The 23,590-nt window shown below is 40.0% G+C and overlaps 1 protein-coding gene across 1 annotated transcript in view; it reads right to left on the bottom strand.

Annotated features, from left to right (window-relative positions):
* EPB41L3 (erythrocyte membrane protein band 4.1 like 3) overlaps positions 1-23,590 on the bottom strand; it is a 141,025-nt gene that overhangs the window by 31,181 nt on the left and 86,254 nt on the right. The window contains 7 exon segments of the mRNA XM_025210858.1: positions 1,980-2,077; positions 5,824-5,976; positions 9,431-9,518; positions 9,799-10,017; positions 12,130-12,205; positions 18,131-18,173; positions 20,278-20,382. Coding sequence (XP_025066643.1) covers positions 1,980-2,077; positions 5,824-5,976; positions 9,431-9,518; positions 9,799-10,017; positions 12,130-12,205; positions 18,131-18,173; positions 20,278-20,382 — 782 coding nt within the window.

A 23,590-nucleotide genomic window follows, 5' to 3' on the forward strand; every position in this document is an offset into this window, starting at 1 on the left:
CCCATGGTGTAAGAAGGGGCTCCCTGTCTCCCTGTTGCTGGGATTCTGACTCTCCAGCACCACATTCCCCCAAAACTCTCCTCTTCCCCTCTCTCCAGAACAGAGAGGTAGAGGGAACTGGGGCTGGACAGCCTGGCACTGGTGATAGAGGGGGGCCTAGGAGTTAGATGTCTGGCAAAGGGGAAACAGAGGAGCATGGGTGTCTCTGGTAGTCATGTAGGCATCAGAGCAGTGCCCTGGAACCCAGCAGTACCCTCACTGCCAGCATGGCCAGGACCCAAGATGACCTGATAGCTGGACAATCTGCCAGACTGCGGTCTGCCAGACCATCAGTCAGGGTGTTGGTCCTGTCCTTCCTCCCTTGTGGAATGGGGACCGGGGATGAGAGGGGAGCACTACTATTCTGGAGGACATATGGGTTCTCAGTCCTTGTATGGACATATCAAGGGGTGAAATGCTTCAAAATAGTACCTTATTTCAAGGGATTCTGTTTTGAAGCATTTCAGCCACCTTTGGAACGTTTCAAAGGACATGTACGTTTGTACAGCTGGTGTATTAAAGCAGTTAAGGTGTTTGAAACATTCCAAATGTTGCTTCTGTTCGCACCCAAAATCTGTATTCTGTAAAACCGGTTAAAGGGAAACACAGATCATGCTGTCAATATTACATTGCAAAATTACATAGTCATTAGGAAATGGAAAAGCAGTTTATCCTAAGGACTTACAGGGGAAAAAAAAAAAAGTTAACCAATTAATATGTTCTTGTTTTAATATCAAGAGATACATTTTCCAGCATCAACTTTCTCCAGTCATCAAAATAGAGTTGCCACAGTTTCAGAAAATGTCAGCTATGCTGCCTGAAACCAAGACATGGGTAAATGGCCCCTGGATTTGAGCCTGATTCTCAATGTAGAGAAGGCCCCACATGCTAGGTGTTAGAATTCCTTGACTGGCAGAATTTGCTACAGAATGTTCCTCCCTTGCCATAGAATAATTTCCAGAATCCAATCATTCATTAAAAAACACCAACCAACCAACCAACATTTCCACACAACTGCAAACTATTTCCAAATATAAATTAAATGTAACCAATGAAGGAATTTCTGCCTAAGTCTGAAGAGAGCCTGAAGCAGAAGCTGAGGAAAAATGTGAAATGCTCCATTTATCTTAATTATACATGTCACAAAAGTACCCTAGGAAGGCAGGCAGGCAGCAGCTAATTGCTGATTGCCAATCAGAACTGGTTGCCTTTAGGCGATTTTGGACACACTACCTTCCTTTACTGACATAAATAAATACTGCCAATTAATCTCAAAAACCATCCAGGTAGTATACTTATCCTGCAATTCCAACCTTCCTTCCTTCAGAGATGCCAAAAACCCAGCTGTCACTCACAGCTGCCAACCTCAGATTCTCCTGGTACATTAAATGATGAAAATTATAGACACACTAAAATAAAACAACCCCAGGAACATAGCACTGATTAAATATTGTACTTTCACATTTAATTAAAAACAAAATCATATCTTCTTTAGGTTTACACATACATGTGAAACGATTTTTCAAAACGTATGGCTTTACAAGCAAAAGGAGCTGATATTAAAGGCCAAATTTGTCACAATCCTTTAACTGCAGCTGTTAGAATCTAGTTGACAGTACTGTGGTGCAATTGAAGTGAATGATATCAAGATCATGATCTGAATCATGTGATATGCTTAAAAATTCAGTAGCTATTTGAAAGAGTATGAATAATTTTGGTAAATCACATATACTTTGTAAACAGCAACCTTTCCATTTTATTGTAAGAGACCAGAGATCGAAATATAATGTAATCTGAAGCTGTTTGTCCCGTTAAAAAAAAAAGGGGGCGGGGATAGGGGAGTGCAGGGAAGGCGGACGCTACTTTTTTCCTATCATCCTTTATTCTACATGTATTAAAAAAACAAACAAACAATCCCCCCCCCCCCCCAAACCACATACCTGAAAAATGTATGATGTTCCACACACACTTTCCATAAACGCTTTGCAGCACGATGATTTGGCAACTTAAACCCAATAGTGCTTTCAAACTGTTCAAACTAGGCACAAAAAAAGGAAAGAAAATCTGTATACTTATTTTAACTGTATATTTCTATATTTAGCTTATATGCTACATAAATTCATGTTCATTTTAATAGGTATAAAACTTCATTATTAGGGTGTGTTTAAATGCACATCTCTGTATAGCCCTTCATATGTACACAGTATATTTTTCCTGATTTTTGTCTGGTAAAACCAGTTAAGAGAGAAGCTTTTAGAGCAGTGGGTGGCCAACCTTTTTGGCAGGTGTGACAAATTTAGCTGTGCACCCTCCTTAAGTACCACTCCAATCCCCTTTCCCTGTCCAATCTGTTGCTGTTTTCTGCTCCCTGCCTTATCTCCTGTTGCGATGCCTCCAGTGAATGTCCACCTGATGTAGGAGCCTCAAGATTAAATGATTAAAGTTCTTAATGTTGAACTATAAGAATTTTTGTGTCTATACCAAATCACTGAAATGAGATTGGAAATTACGTGCTTTTCAAGCATTGGTGATGAGTAGGGGTGTGCTGCCTGAGATTGGCCATGTGGCCCCTGGAAGCGCTGGCAGAAGTGCGCTTCCAGTTTCGCCGGTCTTGCTGCTGGCTCAGCAATCGGCTGCTGGGGGATCCCCCATTGAAAATCCGGTGTCCCCCCAGACTCGTTTTCAAGGACTGGTGTGTTGCAGTTGAAATGCGACACTACTGTTTCCTATTAACAGCACTGAGTTCTTCCCAGGAAATTTGGTCTTTTGTAAACATTTGTCATACTATTTCTCTGATAACAATATTCGAATCAAATTATGAGACAGATCTAGAACACAGACACATGACAATGATTAATTTACTATTAATTTTATTCTACCTACATTTACTCTATAATAAGGCATATGTATACACATGAACAGGTCTTCAAGGCATGCTGCTTGCCCTATAACAGCACATGTTCACCATGCAGCTGGGGTGGCGGCGGCACGCGTAACTGCCTAGGGAAGCAGACATGACCAGTATACCAGTGCATCGTTATATCTCACTTCCCTGCGTAGCAGGTTTACCTTGTACTGAAGTCACTTACACTGATTTAAACCTGTCATGTGTTTGCTCCACTTCTACTACAATGAAAATTCAACTTACTGCACAACAGACCTGCTGTTTCTCTCCACCCATACATGGAGCATGTGCTAGAATACTTAATGATCTTATGTACCATATTATCCTGCATATAACATGCCCCCCAAATATAACACACACCTTGTTTTTGGAAAGCAGGATGTAGGGGGAAAAAGATTTTTTCAAAGCCATGTCCAACTGTGTGACAGAGGAAGTCAGTGGGTTCTCAACCTTTTTGGATTTGGGGCACTCCTCACTGGACTCTCAGTTTCGTAGTTGGTAGGGTCGGAAGGCACCTGAGCAGATCATCAAGTCTGACCCCCTGCCGTGGCAGGAAAGAGTACTGGGGTCAAACGACCCCAGCAAGGTGTTCATCTAGCCTCCTCTTAAAGACCCCCAGGGTAGGAGCCAGCACCACTTCTCTTGGAAGTTGGTTCCAGGTCCTAGCCGCCCTGACAGTGAAGTAGCACCTCCTGATGTCTAGCCTGAATCTACCCTCTGCCAGCTTGTGACCGTTATTTCTAGTCACTCCTGGTAGTGCTCGGGGGAACAGGGACTCCCCCAATGCCTGCTGGTCCCCTCTGACTAGTTTGTAAACGGCCACTAGATCCCAACTCAGCCTTCTCTTGTGAAGGCTGAACAAGTTCAGGTCATTTAGCCTCTCCTCGTAGGGCCTGCCCTGCTGACCCCGATCATGCGAGTGGCCCTCCTCTGGAACCTTTCCATGTTGTCCACATCCCTCCCGAAGTGCGGCACCCAGAACTGGATGCAGTACTCCAACTGCAGCCTGACCAGTGCCGCATAGAGGGGGAGGATCACCTCGTTGGACCTGCTTGAGATGCATCTGTGGATGCATAACAAAGTGTGGTTGGCCTTCCTGACCGCGTCCCCACACTGTCGGCCCATGCTCATTTTGGCATCAATAATGACTCCAAGGTCCTTTTCTGCCTCTGCACTGATGAGAAGGGAGTTCCCCAGCCTGTAGGTATGCTTCTGGTTCCTCTTCTCCAGGTACAGTACCTTGCACTTGTCAGTGTTGAAATTCATCCTGTTCTCATCCACCCACCCCTGTAACCTGTCCAGGTCTGATTGCAGCCTATTCCTTCCTTCTAGTATGCCCACTTCCCCCCCACAACGTAGTGCCGTCTGCGAATTTGAAAGGGTGCTTTTCACCCCCTTGTCAAAGTCGCTGATGAAGATGTTGAACAGTGCAGGCCTGAGGACTGAGCTCTGCGGAACCCCTCCAGGTCAAAAATGACCCATCCACCACCACTCTCTGGGTGCGGCCCTCCAGCCAGTTAGCGACCCATTTGACTGTGTAGGTGTTGACGCCACAGTCCCCTAGTTTTTTAATGAGAATGGGGTGAGAGACCATGTTGAAGGCCTTCCTGAAGTCCAGAAAGACTACGTCCACTGCTACCCCTGTGTCTAAGGATTTTGTGACCTGGTCATAGAAGGCCACCAGGTTAGCCTGACAGGACCTGCCTCTAATGAACCTGTGTTGGTTGCCCCTAAGCATAACCTCCCCTGCTGGCCCCTCGTGGACATGCGCTAGGATAATTCTCTCAAAAAGCTGACCCAGGATCAAGGTAAGACTAAGTGGCCTATAGTTTCCTGGGTCCTCCTTCTTCCCTTTTTTCAAAATGGGAACCACACTGGCCCTTTTCCAGTCCTCAAGGCACTATTCCATACCTTATGTGAATAGTGGGACACTCAATTTCAAATATTAATTCATACATTATAGTGCTTACCACCTTACACATGAGCTGGGTAGTAAAGGTGGGGGATGTCCAGGCAGGGATAAGCCTGAGCCAGGCTTATCTGCTTAGCTTATCTGCTTATCTCCTCACACCTTGCGGTACCCTTCAAAGGATATGGCAGGCCCTGATGATGCCCCATCAACCCGGTTGAGAATCACTGTAGTTAGTCCTACTAGAAACAGTGTATCCAAGAACTATGGCATGCCAGGACACAGTGTGGGTGAGGCAGCAGGCACTTCTTACCACACCAAGAAGTTCCTGCTGCCTCATCTTGGCAGTTGCATGGCAGCTCCAGACATGCTTCTTTTCCCGTGAAAACAGCTTCCCCACTTCATACAGACATCCGATTTTGGGGAAAAGGGTGTGTGCGCGTGATTGTATACAAGCCATGCAAACTATTAAGGCACCAGAGAGCACTCTTTGTACAACAGTTCCTATTACCTTTAGGAACTACAGATGACAGGATTAACATGCTTAATTAACAATACCACTAATGGATGGGGTTTCCATTCCACCAATCTAGTCATATAGGGTATCTACAAAGCCAAGAGTTTAGCCCGTATCTCTTATTAGGAAAAGCAAATAGATCTAGATTTGGTCTCTGACCAACTATAATAGTAGGTACCCAATAAACTAGACTCACACTTTATGACTATATTCCTTACAGTCACACAATACATATAAATAAAAGTCAAATTTATCCTTCATGTTGCCCTACTGATGCTACCAGAATACCAACAAGTATGTAGTTTGGCCATTTTCCAGTAAGGTATTTAACTAACGTGTCCAGGTTAAAAGGTGTAAGTGAAGAATAATGCAACAAACTCCCAAACAAAAAATAAACTGATGAGCTGCAAGACATTTTGAGAAGGTTCCCTTTATTAGTACGTTGGATCTTACCTCTCCTGGTCGGATTTTGATGTAGAAGTTGTTCCTCTTGTATGAAATTTTCAGAACCTTTGGCCAGGCAAATCTATTTATTCTAAGTCTGTCACGATATATTAACAGGCCACTTGCACAAACCCCTAACATGATTTCCACTCCTTCCGAATCCTGATAAAATAAGCAACAGAAGGAGTTAATCTCTTCTCTCCCATTCCAAATATTCTGTATAACGTTATCTGATCTACGCATTTCAACTGTATTATCTGTGGGTGATTCAGCATGTACAGTTTATTTACTTATTATTTAAATTTATGCAAAAAGATGTAAGGCTTATCTACGTAAAAAAAAACAACCCCAAAACCCTGGGTGTTGAAGTGAAAAAGTTTTGATTTTGTTTCTAATTTAAATTAGCTGCGTCTAGGCCCAGTACTCTTACTACTACATTTCTCTACTACTGTAAGTGAAAACACAAGCAGCAAAAAGTAGAGTTCAAAACGGAATGGATGTCAAAGTGTACTTACGGTACTTGTGCAATAGCTGTCATTCATTTGACATAAAAAGGAACAAAGCTGTAGTTCAAACTTTACTGCCTTCCTTAAACAGATCTCAATGTTCAACTACAAAATTTTCAAAATACAGCTGCAATTAAGAGCAAATGTTTTATCCATTTTAAAAGATGGGAGGAACTTTTGCTCAGGAGTGTACAGCCTTTATACTCTAAACGATGGGTCAGCATGAGCCTGTAGCAATACAAGTTAGTTAAATCACCCTAACTGGGACAATGAGTGAAGCAGGATTAAAGTTGGAGCAGTTTTTATACTTTGTGTTGCTACAGAACAGACATGACATCTGTGTCGTAACAGTCTGTATTGGCATAATTTAATAACCATGCAATTATTATGTGTGCACGCCCTATTTCTTTTGAAGTAAGGTGCATACATTACTTTCTCCTATGAAAAACTCACAGAATATTCTAGAAACATCATTGCTAGCTATGATTACAGTTGTGTCTAATTAAATATTTACCAGCAGGTCTATTATCATTGCAATTATTTCATAAGAGGTTGGTAAATGCAATAAGAAACAAAGGCATTATCACCTTAAGCACAGAGCTATTTTGGAAATAGAATAAATTAGCTATAGCAGCATTACAACACAAATCACAAAAGTTTTATGCTAGCTAGACAATCATAAAATGAGTTCCCTGATTTCCTTTACTTTTACCAGCAAATCATCTTTTAAGTTTATACTCAAAATCTGGCTGCATTTTAAGATGAACAGAAAGATCCTGGGCATAGTTAATTTGGATGAAGAGGCCAAAGTGAACTTCGAAAATTCTCCTGCAATATAAAAACTGCTTATTCTAAACTTTAAGGTGAGATATACACCAAAGAACAAGATAGTACATAAAGGCTAGCACTGCATGAAAAAGACTTGAATATGGGGCACTGCAAGAGCATGAAGATTGTTCCTCAAAGGAAGATGACTTCAAATAAAACTCTTGCATTTTAGCATAGTGACGTACTTCAGGAAAATGAAATCTGGGATTTGTTATGTATTCTGATTTTACATCTTGCTCAGGAAAAAGTAATGGCTACACATGCTGAGCAAAATTTTTACAAATAAAGGTCTGAAGTCTACATGCAACAAACGCACATGTAATAATCATAGTTCTATATGCAAAGGAATGTTTCAGAATACTTAATGTAAAGAAATGCAAGAGGCAAGGATTTATTTTGAGTGATATCTTTTATTGGACCAACTGTAGTTGGGATAAAGTTTTGAATGCAAAGCACTGAACTTTATCTCAACTTATACAGCTGATTCAACAAAAGATACCACCCCCAAAAAAATCTTGCCTTGCATAATTCCTGGACCATCAGAGCTACAACTTCACTCTAACACTACCGTATCTTTAAGAAAGCTGTGTTTTCTGACCCACAGGCTCTGTGGCAATATGAACTGCATTCACAGGTAGCTTCTGCCATCTTTACTCAGTTTGGCTCTTGTCCTCCCACTGATTAAAGAAGGGAAGAAGTTTGACACAAGGATGGCAGAATTTGTCTCTCTGTATTTCCACAAGAGAAGACTATTACATTAAGAACAGGAAGGCATAGAAGACATTTGAAGAGACAAGTTTACATGTTTAAAACAGTTTTGCCTGTATATGCTGACATATAATCTTATAAACACATATCTTTAAAATACTTTTTGTTTTGCTTTCACCCTTTCTATTTTTCACATACAGAACATTTTTGGACTCTTTGCACAGCCAGCTGCCCTGAAATATTACATGAAATTGGGAAAATAATCTGGCCCTATTGAAAGATGACTCTTGCATTTCATAATGAAACCTCTAAAGCTCACCACTCACCAACTCAGAAACTCACCATTTTAATCTGTTGACCTCTGTGTGTGGGAGGAAGGATATTAAACAACAAAAAAACCACTACAGAGAGGACTGACATTTCCTATTTCAGTTTTAGCTTCAATCTAAATATGCCTCAAGATCTTGTGCATATATGCAAGAGACAGAAAAAGCAACAGCATGCCTTCTGGCAGAATGCTGCCTACTGAGCCATACACAGCTTTTATATTTTCAGTAGAGGCAATTAATAGAATACAAAAGACAGCCTTGAATTCTGCAATACACACAGTTCCTACAAAATGCCCCAGAGACATGGCTGAAGGCCCTTTCAAGATTCAAGGAGCACGTTTATTTTAGTTCTTGAAAGGATCTGATGCAGAATGAGAAAGGTCCACAGTAATTTGACCTCCAGAAAGAAGTGGTGCTCCTTCATAGCTTGAGCTCTTTTGTCCAGCATCCATTTGTCAAGGACATTTACCAACTTCACAGTTGCTAGAATCTATTAATCTTATTTTGAACACTGAAATAAAAAAAGACTGACAGAACTACTAATTGACTGGAAATCTCTCAGCCAGGAGACTGTGAACATCTTTTGATCTGATACTTTAACTAGCTCATGATTTTTGGGACAGTTTCATCTTCCAGGATTGATTTCTGGAGAGTTACTGTTCTTTTGGGCTAACTGCAACACCTACTCTTTCTTCAAAGAGTGAAAGCCTTCAGGCCGTTTATCATCATCATCAACCTGACTGGGTGCCAATACAGTTAAAGAAGTTCTTCGAAGTGCTTCTGCAATGTTAGTAGTGTTCATTTGTGTCGTTGGGATACTGTAATTGATTTATAGAAACAAGAGAATCCAGCAGAGTGAGCCGACACCTGACTGCTTCTCATGTCTTCTGATAAAAATATCCATACCTACTTTTCAGATAATTCTACTCAGCATTTTTGTGGCTCATTATGTTAATTGTCTATATATCACAGGCTTCCCAAAAAGATTTACATACTTAAACATAAATTTACTAGCTCTTCATAGAGCTGGAATTAACTGGCTGATTTGTACAACAGTTACAGGATGCAACTGTGTTTACATCTTATTCCCCTTGACTAATAACCCACTCCACAATTGTTCCATTGAAAGGAAAAAGAAACCTGAAATCAGCAGGTCTACTTGTAGAATAAAATACTGCCTGATTTGAGGAAGGGAATAGAAGTGGGCTCGTAACATAAAACAAAGATTTTAATTATAATTCATACCTTGGCATGATGTAGATCTACTCCATACATAGATAACTTTTTGGCATTCTCTAAGAAATGCATCTCAGCCTCTGCAGGTGTCATTCCCCTGAAGAAAAGCAAACTTTTCTAGTATCAACGTCAAGACAATACTGTAGAGAGTAAACTTCAGCACAAGAAAGTATATCCTAGATGACATCTTTCATAATAATCCCTACCATTCCCCTTTTTCTTTTGTACTGAATAACAAATCTTACTTTCCAACAGACCATTTCTGTCCACAATTATCAGGTCCCCTAGAAAAAACACTCTCCAAATTCTGATATTTCCTTATTCCAAACTCCAAAGTTGAATACAGACTGAATTCTACATTCATTTTCTCTGCTCACCTGTGGCTCTTGTGCAGCTCAATTACTTTGTCTTCCAGTTCTTTAGTGTGATTTGGTGCAAAGCGGAATTCACTGACATAATCACTTCCATATTCATCAGGATCATAATCTCCAAGTTCAGACTGAACAGTGTAGGAGCCCAAAAGAGCAAGAGTAACAAACGAACAGGGCAGCCGTCCAGATACTATGTCATCTCTCAGCTGTAAACAGAGGTAGTACCTAGGACAGATAAGAGCAAGAGTTCTTTTAGCCCATAGAGAAGTGCTGCAGTGCAATAAGTAGTAAGAATTTCCACTTTTTCCTTGACTTTGCTGTGTGCTGATATGCTGTAAGCCATGGGGCAATGAAAGCAACTCCCCAATGACCGTATTTCTTCAAGTGTAAACTGGGATTTAAGACTTGCCTACCCAAAAAGTGAGTATTAACTCTTAAAATAATATTTGCAAAGTACCTTGAAAACCTTTGATAAAATAGTGCGAGTATGCTACTATTAGTGCTCAATAACAAAGTCCTCCCTACAGAATATTAAGTATACTAAGATATCTTCCTTCATAAAGATATTTTGAGTAACTTCTTTTATCTCATTTATAAAAATAAGAATTGTCTGTAATAACTACTTGAGTAATAACAAATAATTGAGTAGCTTCTTTCCCAACCAAGAAAAGAAAATGAATTCAGTTTCCTAAAGGGGAAAAGGACTGCGCCAGTTTTGTATAGCAACTGGTAAGTTCAAAAGGTAAAACAGAAGTCTCATGATTAAATTGTGGAATTTTCTTAAAGATAACTTTAATGGCAAGTGACATTTCCTAGCTCTGCTGCTATAATTATGTCATTAATGATGTAATTGGGTGCCAGATGGGAAGAAGTGAAGTTTCAGAAGAACTAGGAAGGGCATGCAATGGGGAGCCAAAAGATCTGGATTGAAATGTTGGCTCTACCACAGGTTCATGGTTTGACCTTGGGCAAGTTGTTTAATTTCTCTATTTTGATCCTTGTTGATATGATAGGGAGAGTGGAACAAGCAAAGAACTACTGTTTGTGCTCTCTGTTTGACAGTGAGTTTTTTGAGGCTGTGTTGGTCTCATTCTGCATATAAACACACAGCTTAGCAGAGTAGGGCCTCAATCTGAGCATGAACTTTTAGTCAGTACTTTCAAACAGCAAAAAACTCAACATGTACACAACAAGAGTGAATAGCAGATTAAGGACTATAAAGCAGTAGCAGTGGAGGGTGACCATAATGGGAAACTGTTTTCCCAATCCATAGAGTCTTTTAAGGTTTTAGCACTGGGGTGAAGATAAGACTTTCTGGGATAGGGCGCGAGTGTCTAAATAGACACAGTTAGACATGGGTGGGGAGGGAAATATAGGCACATAACAGTGAGGTGACTACCCCAAATCAGTCAGAGATCACATTTTTCCAAGCTGCTGTGTCATATCTATTAGATCACACACTGTTTTAAGACACTGTCAATTCCAGCTAATAAAAACATCCACCATCCTAATCAAGCTCCCCTTCCCTGCCAGATTTACATACATCAGTGTTGTCCAACTGGCAGCTCATGGACAACATGTGACCCTGGCTGCCCCTCCCCATATTACTCCAGCTGTAGTGGCAGCTGGAGTCTCCAGGCTTCCCTTCCTTCCCCCAGCTTTTCTTCCTGTTCCCATCCCAGGGGACAGGATGGCATAGCACGTGGTGCTGGGGGAACCCGTGGCCAGTAAGCAGAGTGGTGAGGGGAGGGAGGGAGGGGGGAGGGACGCTCCCACACTAGCACAGTCCCAACTGGTACAGCCGATAGGGCACATGGTTCTCAGTTTGAAGTTAGACATACATAGCCCTGACACACACAGTCCCGGGGCACCAGGATGTTTATGAACTCCAAAGTTAGAATTAAGACTTATTCAAAATATGTATTGGGAAGCCTGATTTCAGCAGTGTAGTGGGGACGTAGGGGAGAGGGCAACCTGGCCAGCATCCCCAGGTGCTGCCTTCGGGGCAGGGAGGGTGCAATAACAACTATTGATACAGCAGCAGCCAGTGCAGCCATTGCTCAGGGTACAAAGTGGTCCTACTACATCTCTACCTGATTTTGATGTTACATTATTAAGCAGGAAAGCCTTGTAGTTGGGAAAGGATGAGGTCATAACTATAGTAAAAACATTAATATTTTCTCTGCTACTATAGCATCGGGTATTTCCATCAGCTCATCACAAGAATGCAGCTGAGAGCAATGCATGAAGTGTTTCATCCTTTCACTCATTTGGAGTGTGAGTGCTGTCAAAATTCATTCCAAAACACTTTTCCAAAGTATGTAATGTCTCAAGCACCTGGTAATGTCTTCAGAGAGCTGGGCAGGATCTGGAGGGTAGAATTTCACGTTAAATGCAAACTGCCAAGTACCACCTGGAACAAAACAAAAGTGTACAGAGTCTTTACAAGTACAAATGAAGCTACGTATAGCTTTATACTGCAAATCATCCGAAGGGTGAATTAGGAAATATTCCCGTTGAATAAAATGGTAATGATAGGATTTATAGTATATCACTTATACACAATATTTGAGATATTGTTTGTTTCTTTCGGTCTTCAATATTTCTTTCTTCTTAAAAATTACAGATTTCGTGCAGGCCTTTCATCATTTCTTCTATAGTAAGACTTTCTCCTAAGGAAGTGCTGCCAGACTTGGCTCTGTGTGAACAATAATTCATTTCTAATGCTCAGAAAATTCAGTGAGCAAATAGTATACTTAATGAGGCTAGCCATCAGAAAAACTAGTCTACCTGACTTTGAAAAAAGTGAACACCGGCAGCTAAAAATTAAAACAGGCTTCAAATATATGACCACAGCTAAGTGCAAAGTACAGAACTCCATCAATTTATCTGTCTGCAGACCCCCATCAGCACTGTTTCAAAGTGCTATTTCAGCATATATTTTGCCCTTAGCAGGCATAAATTATTGAGCAAACGAAACTCCAAGGACAAATTTTGAGGACATTATTGCAAAATTCCACACCCTTAAATAAGGGAAGCATATTTAACACCTGGGAAGCTCTACTTAGTAATTTCAGTAATTTAAATGACCCACATGATCCACCATCTTAGATCACAGGTAATAACTTTACACATCTTATATGGTGTTTTCATAGGATCATAGTTTAAATGCTGTAGAAAAATATTACCAAGAATATTTCTTTAAACAAGGAAGACTCAAAGGGATAAGAATTCCTGGAAGTCAAACATCTGTCCCATACTTAATCTGCCCAACAGACTTTAACAGTACAGTATTAGCTGAATTCTTCTCAAATACTGGAATGACACTCCTGTTGCTTGCAATGGACCTGTGCACCCCAGAAAGCATAATTTGTTCTATATTCTGACCAGTATGCAGTATGATTTTTGTTTTTTTTACCATGCATAAGAGGTTTCTAAGATAGTTCAACTGTTCTAAAATTCTATTTATTCCAACTGAACGAATTCTCTGAAGCCAACAAAGTCTTTTTTTCCTTTTACAAGTGCAACTGTGCCCAGCATCATATGTATGACTAGACTTCCCTGGTTAATCTCTTGCTGTCACAATCTTTCATTGTCTAGCTCTTCACTAGGACATGCATTAAATATATTTCAATCAGCAGTGTGTATCTGAACTACTTTAATTGCACTGACAATCACTGTAACTTAGGTGCATAGCACTTCCTTCTCCTGAAATAATGTTCCAATATCCTTTTTAAGAAACAACAGGCATTAGGAGAAAGATTTTACTTAGTCTTTACTGCGTATCATTTGTAGATTCTTTGTGGTACTGTTTGCACTGTTTACCAAGGGTGCAATTACAGTATTTTTTTTTCCAGAATAAGGACAGGAACATTTTCACTCAAGTTTAAATTAACCCTCAGAATGCTGGAAAGGGAAACTACTGTATTAGGACCTGATATTGCAAACACTTACTACTACATATTTAAATTGGGTGAAAAGGCTTGACAGCTGGAAGGAATTATTTTTAAGGTGTGTGGCAGAGACAACTACTGAAGTCTTCCTGTGAAAAGAACAAAATGTATGCATCTGTAAACTGTATACATTGTATCAGGTTTGCAAAGAGCTGTTGGAAGAAAAAAAAATGTGGTGACATTTTGAGCTCAGCAGCCCTGACACAAGTCCCTTCAAGACATTTCTGAATTCCTAACATAGCATGCAGCTAAATTTAACAACCAAGCTTTTTAAAATGTTCACATGAAGCAGAAAATTGATTGATATGCTGTGAAATAGTATGCCATCTTAATAACAGAGTTCAAGTTACAGGAAAACTCAGTGTTTGAAATGCAGGAGAGAGATCACGATGTTTTGAGGAAAGGGAAATCATTAAGGGCAGTGTCACATGTTCTGGTGTGGGATAAAAGCAATGTTCCCAGACATGACCCTGATGACACTCATTCAAAGAAAATAGTTTATATCTATGGCACAGGCCCCCAGGGTTATACTGATTAATGCCAAGTTTATACTTTTGCATCTCTGTAAAATGTCAAGTTGTTTTTAGTAATGAGACATTTATATTTTACGATTCTGACCAACTGATTGATCATCTTACAGGGCACAAAACATAACATGAAGGAAAGTGGTCTAATAATTCTTGTTTTGCAGAGTCAGACAGAGCCTATGAACTGATGGTATCCTTGTAGGAAGTCCCACTGAATACTGCACTTCTTTCTCCATTTTCTTGCTCTTCCATCTTCACCTTTTTTACGTATAGTACCTTGAAGCTGGTGAAAATGCTTTTGAAACTTGGCAGGTTTGTACCTCACTGGGAATCTCTGACTAGTAACTGAGGCTTAAAGCATGATGGTATGTAAATAACTAGATGCCTGATGAAGGAGTATTCTTACTCTATGGACAACCAGCTACAGTGTTTCACTTGAAGTATGCACGCTCCCCTAAAAAGGAATCTCTCACTTAGGCAGTACGTTATTTATGGCTCAGGGTTCATTTGTCCTTGGCTCTAGCTGTGTTTGGGTCTCCCTGACTTACACAGTAGGTCAGAGTGAGGTCCCCTCTACACATTACAGGTATCATACAATTAACTGGTTAATTGTGTAATTACCTTGAGATGAGCTACATGCAAAATACCTAAAAAGCCCCAACCAGACATAAAAGCCTCAACTAGCCTAAAAAGCCATAAAGCTCAAACCAGCTACAGACAGGCCTTGAACTAAATTTATAGCTAGTTGCACATGTAGCAGGGTCTCCCCTGTGGCTGGGAGCCCCATGTAGCTGTTGACTCTTGGTTCTGCAGCTGTGGATGCTGGGTTCCCACAACAACTGAGTCCCAGCACCAAGAGAGATATCTCCCAGCCCTGGGAGTGCCACAGGGGATGCAGCTGCTGCGATCTCCCAGCCTCAGGGGTTTATGAAAACCCTGGGGCTGAGAGATCACACCTGTCACAATCTGCCTGTCCCAAGGTTTTCACACACCCCGAGCCTGGGAGATAAAAGTAGTTGAGATCTCTTAGCCCTAGGAGCTCTGCACACCCCTGGGGCTAGCAGATAGCAGCAGCTACATCTTCTAGCCACAGGGATGCACAGGGACCCCCCTAGGGCTGGGAATCCCTCAACTCAGGGGGCTCCCAGGTGTGGGAGCTTGCCTGTTGCTGGTGCAAAGGGAGCCTGGGATTGGGCTCCCCCTGCACCATCTATAAGGCACCAAGAGATCTAATGTTTGATCCCACAATAGCATCATCTGTCATGCATGTGGCATGGCAGGAGGTGCAACTGTGTTAATCACACATTAGATCCCATTATGCCTTTACCTGCATGTGCAGAGGGGCCCTGACTGTCATATTTATTTTCAGGGGGTAATTAACTTATCTATTCAGATTGGCTCAGCCTGCATAAGATTTCTGCCTTTCTCATTCTGTCCCTTTTGGTAGGTTTATGTATCCTGAGGCCAAGCCAGGTACCTAGGACAGTGAACATAGTAAAACAATTGATGCAGGAACCATGGGATAAGAGCATACGCTATCTGCTAGTCCTCATGTAATACTATTGCACCTTTGATGGTACAGATTCTGCAGTGGGATGCTACATGACTTGCACCAAGTATCCAAGTTCCAGTATCAGAGTACTTAACTAGAAAGGCTGGGTGAACTATTTGTAAGGCCTAAATGATGTGGGTTCTGATTACGGCAGAGACCATGACATCTGTAACCCTAAAACTACTGGCAGATTCCTGGCTTATAAAATAAGGCAGCTAGTGTCAAGACAGGTCTCACTGAGCGGCCCACTCAAGCAGGCCCACCCCACCCACTCCTGCTCTTCAAATGCCAAAACCAGAAGTGAGGTAGTGAAGAATTCCTGGAGGGGGGGGGAAGGTCCCTCCCTGCCACCATGTTCAGCATATTAAACAGGTATCTCAAGAATGATAATTAGGACCCCCGCCCCTTCAGGGTGGCTTCCCCACCACAGATAGATACATTATCTATCTCTGAACTGCTGCTAAAAGCAGCACGTGCTCAGTAATGGAAACCAACTATGAAGCTGATTAAATGCAGCCAACACTGAGCACAGCTCGGAAGTACATAACCCAAATTTTGGCAAACATGCTGATGGGAAGAGTGTGTGTGTGGAAAGCCCTGACACCCTCCCCTTGGTGCCAAAAATGCTTTGATCTTAGCCAAGATGCAGGGAGCCTACCACAAGGATAAGTTAGTGTAGCCTTCTGAATGAAATATATGGTAGTGCCTATTGAGCACAGTCTCCACAGCACTGGCTCTTATTAAAGTCATGGTGAGCCACTACACTACATATATTTTGACTTCCTCATCATTTCTGCAGCTGAGCTGCACTTTTCTCTCCCATTTCCAATGATTCCTGTTTCTTCATCAACCTAAGTGTCTGGCAAACATCACCAAACAGACTCCCAAACATTTCATGCAGAACCCCTCTGTCACCCCCTCTCTAAGCCTGTCATATATGACTAGTGTAACCCCACCCTCCATGAGGTGAAGCCAGACCAGGCTGCCTTGCACTCTACATATACATTTTTGGAAGATCCCAGGACTCATGACAAGAACACCTGGTTCTAGTCATGAGGGGGGGAGTAATTAGCACATGGATCTTTTGCAAGGTATATCTGGAATACACACACACACACAAAATGAGCAGTGCTAAGCTCTAGGTCATCATGGCTTGAAATACTGTTGACTCTGCTGTGGCCCAGCCCAATGAACTGTATAATAAATCATGAACTTTTGGCTTTGCACTAATATCATGCACATTTTGTACTATGTAAAAGTAGGTGCCAAAGTGCTACATAGAAATGTATGTATGGAGTACCTGTGCTAAAAGCTGCAGCAGTTTCAAAAAAGGTATAATGCATCAATTATGGATTAATGAAATCTATAAGCATTATATACAAATTAATACAGCTATATTTTTTTCAGGGTCAGTGTTTTAAAATTTCCTCCTTACTTCTGTGTGCTCAGGGAGAGCAGGCCCTGGCAGTAAGGAAAGCAGGAAGGGGCTGCAGGAGAAGCAGGTATAAGGGCAAGGGGTAAAGAGGCTACCTGACCCCACTCAGATTTATTTTCCCTGCTGTAGCAGTGGGAGTGGGACAAGTTCAAGACACACCTTCAATAATTAGATTTTATACCTGGACAATTATATTGTTTATACATTTTCGAATTTAGAATCTAATTATTGGGGATTATTTTATAACCAGCATCATCTTATATTCACTTAAATATGGTAAATACATTATTTTTTTTCCTCTCTCTAATCCATCCAGAACATCAGGTATGATAAATGCATATATAAGACACATCCCTAAAGATATCAATGGACAGGCTCTTCAGTGTCTTTCACAAGAATGGGATCCTGGCAGACATGCAAACTGAAGATACTACATGCTTTCCTAGAGCTCATCAGATTGCAGGGTGAACTGTAAGGACTGACTGGTTGAGCAATATGTTAAGTATCAAGCTAACTTGATTAATAAATGATGTTAACAGGACTGGTTACACAGCATGTATAGGCTGTATCAGTATATATAGCACATCTTTTTAGTGAAGCCTTCAATTCTTATTGCTGTTTCTTATATATGTATTGTATTGTAGGTTTTCTCTCTCTCTGTTTGTGTAGCTTTCTATGAGCTGTAGGATTCTACAGCCTTTTCTCACACTATTTTCAGTATGTCAGTTGTATGGAATAACAGGGAACATTGGATTTCAGAGTTTATAGAGACTTGGAAAACTATTTTACTTAAAACTAATTTCTATCATCCAGGCTGCTCTCCTACTGCAAAAGTTTTCCATGCAACAAACAGTGACTGATTACAACTTACTTCGGATCTGCTTTTTAATTTCCTTCGCAGGGTCCAGCCAATTCTGTAAAAAAAAAAAAATTTCTTTTTTGAATCTGACTCAAAAAATACAACAAATATTATTTTAACATATTTAATATCGACAGCAACTGAAATTACTTTTTAAAAGCTAGGAAATACCATTTTTACAGCTGTGTTAAAATGTGGCTTCACACTTTTTTTTTAATATCAAATGTAGCAGCCGAAAGAGCAATTTTTGCAAGTGTACATGCATGCATGTACATGAGGTTTTTGCCATATTAAAGTATTTTAGAAGTTAAAAATCACAGTAACCTATGTATTATGTTCCTAAGACAGACTGAAAGCTGAAGCCTGCTTAGTAGCATAAAGAGGAAATAAAAGGAACCTTCCTAAATAGCACCTCAGTGCAGGAATTGGTCACTAACCTCCAGAGCACAGGCACTGTCCCCAACTGGTATAACTGCCAGTGCCAGTTCCCCCCCAAAATACAGGTGTTGCCTTTGCAGTCCTTTCATGTATACAGACATGAGCTGAGCTTGTCAGCTGTGAGGGAGAACAGTACAATACACTAGTTTAAAAAAAAAACAAAAAACCCTACAAAACACAAGGAACTGCCCTTGCTGTATGTGATACCTGGCCAAGGAGGGTTGCTAGCTGATTTAACCAGATTCCTCTTGGGGCTCTCACTGCTGCCTGGCATCTCCAACAGTCTCTAACATTTCAGCAGCATAAATAGGAAAACTGGCCTGCTTTATAGCTGTTTCTTTTTCTCAAATATTGGGAGGCTATGTCCTAGCACTTCAATATTTTAATACAATCAAATTAATATTTTAAATGTATCATGGAGTTCACATAAAAAACAGCTTATTTCCCCCAGAAAAAATTCCACTTTCTCCAAGAGAGGTAAACAAATGGAACAAAGGAGGGGAAAGAAAAAGAGAAAAAGAAAAACAGCCAGCTTGCAGCTACCCAGAATCAATACTGAAAAAATATGACACCAAAAGAGCATAATCTATTTACTGAGCATAATAGCGCTGTTTGCACGAATACAATTAAGACTTTATTATGGTTTCTATTTTAAATCCCTATCTGCAGATATTTATAACATCTTATGTGAACACATATAAAGAACTTCAGCCTGGAAGACACACATATATGTATGTTTGAGAGGAAGGGACATTTGTGTTTTTACATATTACAGCTTTAAAATAATCTACCTGAATAATGACAAATAATGCCCCAAAACTTAATATTACTATAAAGTAACTTGAAATATGAAAATATTAAGCATTATGAATCTGACACAGGATCTTTAAGTAATATATTATTTTGATCTCAATTCAGGAAAGCATACTTGTTTAGGAATGCATTTAGGTATGTGCTTAAATTTTAACCTTGAAGTTAAATGCGCCTATCCATTTTCCTGAAGTGGGATACATTTAAGCAACTGCTCAAGTGCTTTTATGCATCTGGCCCCCAAATCTTTATTTTTGCACAGGGTGTCCTAAGAAAGTGAGAGCCACCACCTGCTGATTAAAACAAGCAAATAAGTGGAACAAAAAACAAAACACAGCCTTGTTACAGAATTCTTTTCTAACACAGTTCTTAACTATCAACATATATTAAAAGGAATCAAAACAATTTGTGAAATACCTAGATGATCCTTTGAAATGATCTCCTAATGTGTGTGCAATTGCATTAGATTATCATTTAAAAACTGAGATAAAGTAATTCTGCCTGTGTCACAACCTTAACATTATATAAAGCATTTTTAGTCTTAATTTATTTATGCATATACAATCAGACTTTGACCTATGGAAGGAATGGAAGAAAATAAAGCTAGAAATGAAACAGCTATATGATTTGCTTTTTTGGAATCATAAATTACCAAAGCAAAAGAGAAGAGCTTCTGATTCATTTCACCAGAGGCATATATATATTTTTTTAAAGAGAGGTTGCTTGAACTATGGACATATTCTTTGAGAAGAAAAATATGAATAATTTCTGGATTGCTAGAAATGATGACAGGAATAAAATAATTCTGAAAGCCACATATTGTACAGAAACTGGTTATTAAGCTGTCAGTTTTGTAGAGGTTATTTCTATTTAATTTTAGTCAATGAAAAAACAATTAATTTGTCTTTCACCTTTTGGTTTTCTGCGTCTCTGTAAGTTAGGCCAAAGTAGTCTTTTTCCAAAAGATTCAGATGTTCGCACACTTTGTCAAACAGTACTTGACCTCTGGAGCGTTTCTACAGGAAACAAAAAAGAAAAATAAACCACCAGTTGCAATTTAAAAGTGTGCGCGCATGTACGATCACACTTTCCCCTTCCCTTTTAATATAATTCTTAAGACTAAAACAATATTGATTTATTTTAACCTATTCAGCTTTTAAAATAATTGATTTGAGGCTGTATAAATTTCTGCTGAAATACACAGATCTGCTTTTCATAAAAATTGATGTCTAAATGTGGATTTTAAAATAAATCAATCAATACATGTAATATGCACGGCTTTGATTAGCAGTTATTTTTCTGTCCCATAAAAGCTGGCATTTTATTTACATGAGCTTGTAAAATGGTTTATTCAAAACCTATTTCTAAATGCAACACAAACAAACACCAGATCAATAAGCTTCCCTCTGTGAATTATTAAACATGTCAATCTTGAAGCAATCCCCCAGAGGCAAAAGCTTGGGTGTGGAGAGATCCCCTTCCTTACCGTTTTTCCTTTAAGGTCTACCTTTAGGAGATCAGACCCAGAACCCAGTGGTCAATGAAAATACATCCATTATTCCAGTGGGAGTTGGATCAAGTCAAGAAAGCAGAAATACAGAATTCTTCTGTAATATTTATCAGTTCTAACAACCTCCATGAGAAGACGGTTCTTTTTTTTTTTTTTTTTTTTTTTAGGGTTGATAGTAGACTTTCTCTATGCCTGAAGAAGAGTGTTTGTGCCCAAACGCTTACAAAGAACCATTTTCCCAACTATTTAGTTGGTCTAATAAAAGTTATCACATCTACCTTCATATTTTTAGAACACTTAGGCAAGAACCTCTTACCAGGCAGGGTGTTTTAAGGTGTGTTTTTTTTTTTTGCATTAAGCCATAGGAATTCATGTTTTTGTCAGTGCTAAGTGTTACATGAAACACTGCAGAGATTTATAAGCAGAAGCCCTCTTATGATCCGCCTGCATGGCATTTCATTGATGTTAATTATCATAACTAAATTTCATACTGCACAGGATTCAAACAGAATTCTGGCCATTTTTTCCATCAGGCACTACATTCCTCAGAGCCCGACCCTTCTGCCAAGTGCTCATATTATGAAACAAAAAATCACTTTTACAAAATATATATATCATGTTTCAGTTTCAGCTAGATGCAAGTGGAACAGTTTCATTAGTAACAAACCTTCAACATCTATACAAGCATAATAGAAATACTCTGAAAATCTCCCTTGAAGCCATGACAGTGAAACATGAAACAAAAAGAGAGCTTGTTTAGAACCTCTCTTCATTAAAGAAATGCACATGGTGAGGGGGGGGGGGGGGGGGGGGGGGGGGGGGGAGAGCACTACAGACATCATCATCTCAGTCTGTTTTGTATGGCAACACGTTGTGTTTGAGTTATACTGGGTAAAATCATTTACAGTCTGTCATTCCACAACAGCCTGTTGTTTCATTTACAGTTTCTAACAGTTTCAGATTTGTGGAAAAGCAAGCAAGCAAGCAGGCTGTTGTATATGGCATTACCTTGAAGAGAAGATTTTGAGAACATGGAAAGAATAGGCTGTACAATAACAATATAATGGTATGCTGAACTTAATAGGTTTAATTTCTTCTGATGTTCTTGGGACACTTCAGAAAAACAGGAAAATATCTGCATCCCCATTTTTATAGACGGTGAAAACAAAGCACATAGCTAATACAGTCACTTGTGCATAATCATACAGGAGTTCTGGAGCTGAGCTCAAAACAAACTGCAGGAATAAATTGTGGCACAAATTGATACAACTCCATTTTCTTTAGTGGAGCTCTGACATTTCAGGCTAACTGAGGAACCAGCTCCAGGGTTTTGTACTCGTCCCCAGCTTTAAACCCTACATTACATGAAGCTTTTACCTGGCAAAAGCCTCTGTTGCTGAACACTTTCAAACCAATATTAATCAGTTCTTTCAACCAAGAGATCCGTTCCCAAAATTTGGGATTTAATGGATAATAGAAACAGCTGGTTTTATTCTTAAAACTTCATGCAAATATTTAATTGCATTCAACAAACAGAACCCACTACTGAAACACTGAGAAGAAAGGAAGCTTAAGACTTTCAAACCAAACACCTGTCATATAACGGCTAGAACCAGTAAACAGAGATTTTCTTTTCCTAAATATTTGATTTTCTTCTTAATAGTCTACATGACAAAATCAACAAGTGGAGAATTGATGAAATCCAAGTATTTAGCTTGAGAAAACTGAACTGAACTGAAATGTTACGTTCACATGCATTTGTATGTCGTGCAAGATCAAAACCAAAGCTGTTTTGGGTGGCTGATGAAGTTATACAAATGTCTGCTTTGAGAAATAATAGTAAGCAGCTGCAGGTTAAGATATTTTACTACAGACATAGTGGCCTTCAATGTGGGGTTCCACTGCATAAAAAAAGAAAAAAAGATCAGAGGTATGGTAAAAAATTAAAGTAAAATGTCCAATCAGGTTTTTTAAGTCTGAGACATAATCCAAAACCCCCTTCATTTTGTGGCAGAAGATAACAGCAATAAGTCAACTATGCGTATAACCGGATGGTTCAAGTTCTATCCATCATAAAATCCCTCTTTCCAAGCTCTCTCTCTCTTTTTTTTAATTGTTGCAAGATTCTAGCTGCATCAGGCTCAGAAAAGAATATGGCACAATCTGCTACTTGTTCCTATGGCTGTTACTAATAAGATTTGGGGGCGGGGGGCAATCATCCACCTACTTGCAAGAAGCTGAAACTGGAAACTTTTCTTATCCCTCTGCATTGGATGCAAGCCCTCGGTGAAGCAGACGTTAACAGAGGGTCTTTGCTATGATGATATTTTCCTACCTGCTCATTTCATTAATGCCTGTTGGTATCAGCACAGAACTTCGTGTTTCAACTCTTCAGTTGCCTTATAGTGTCGTAATAAGAACTTAATGAGTTACTAATGACCAGGGATCTGGGCTTTCAATTTGCTGCAGAAAAACGTGGATTTTTGCCTTCAAAGGAGAAAAATGTGGGAAACCACAGGTTTCCCCCCTGGCAGGCTGGCAAAGTTATAGCCTGCAAGGGGCTGTTTGGAGCAGGACACAGGGGCACCACGTGCATGCGCGCATGCGCACACATGCACGTGACCAGCAATACAGCCAGGCATCAGTGGAGAGCAGCTGCCTGCAGTTAAGCCTATGGGGGCGGGAGGGTGCATAGGTGATGCATGGCCGGGGGG

The sequence above is a fragment of the Alligator sinensis genome, unplaced genomic scaffold (assembly GCF_000455745.1).
Source record: "Alligator sinensis unplaced genomic scaffold, ASM45574v1 scaffold168_1, whole genome shotgun sequence".
Taxonomy (NCBI): domain Eukaryota; kingdom Metazoa; phylum Chordata; order Crocodylia; family Alligatoridae; genus Alligator; species Alligator sinensis.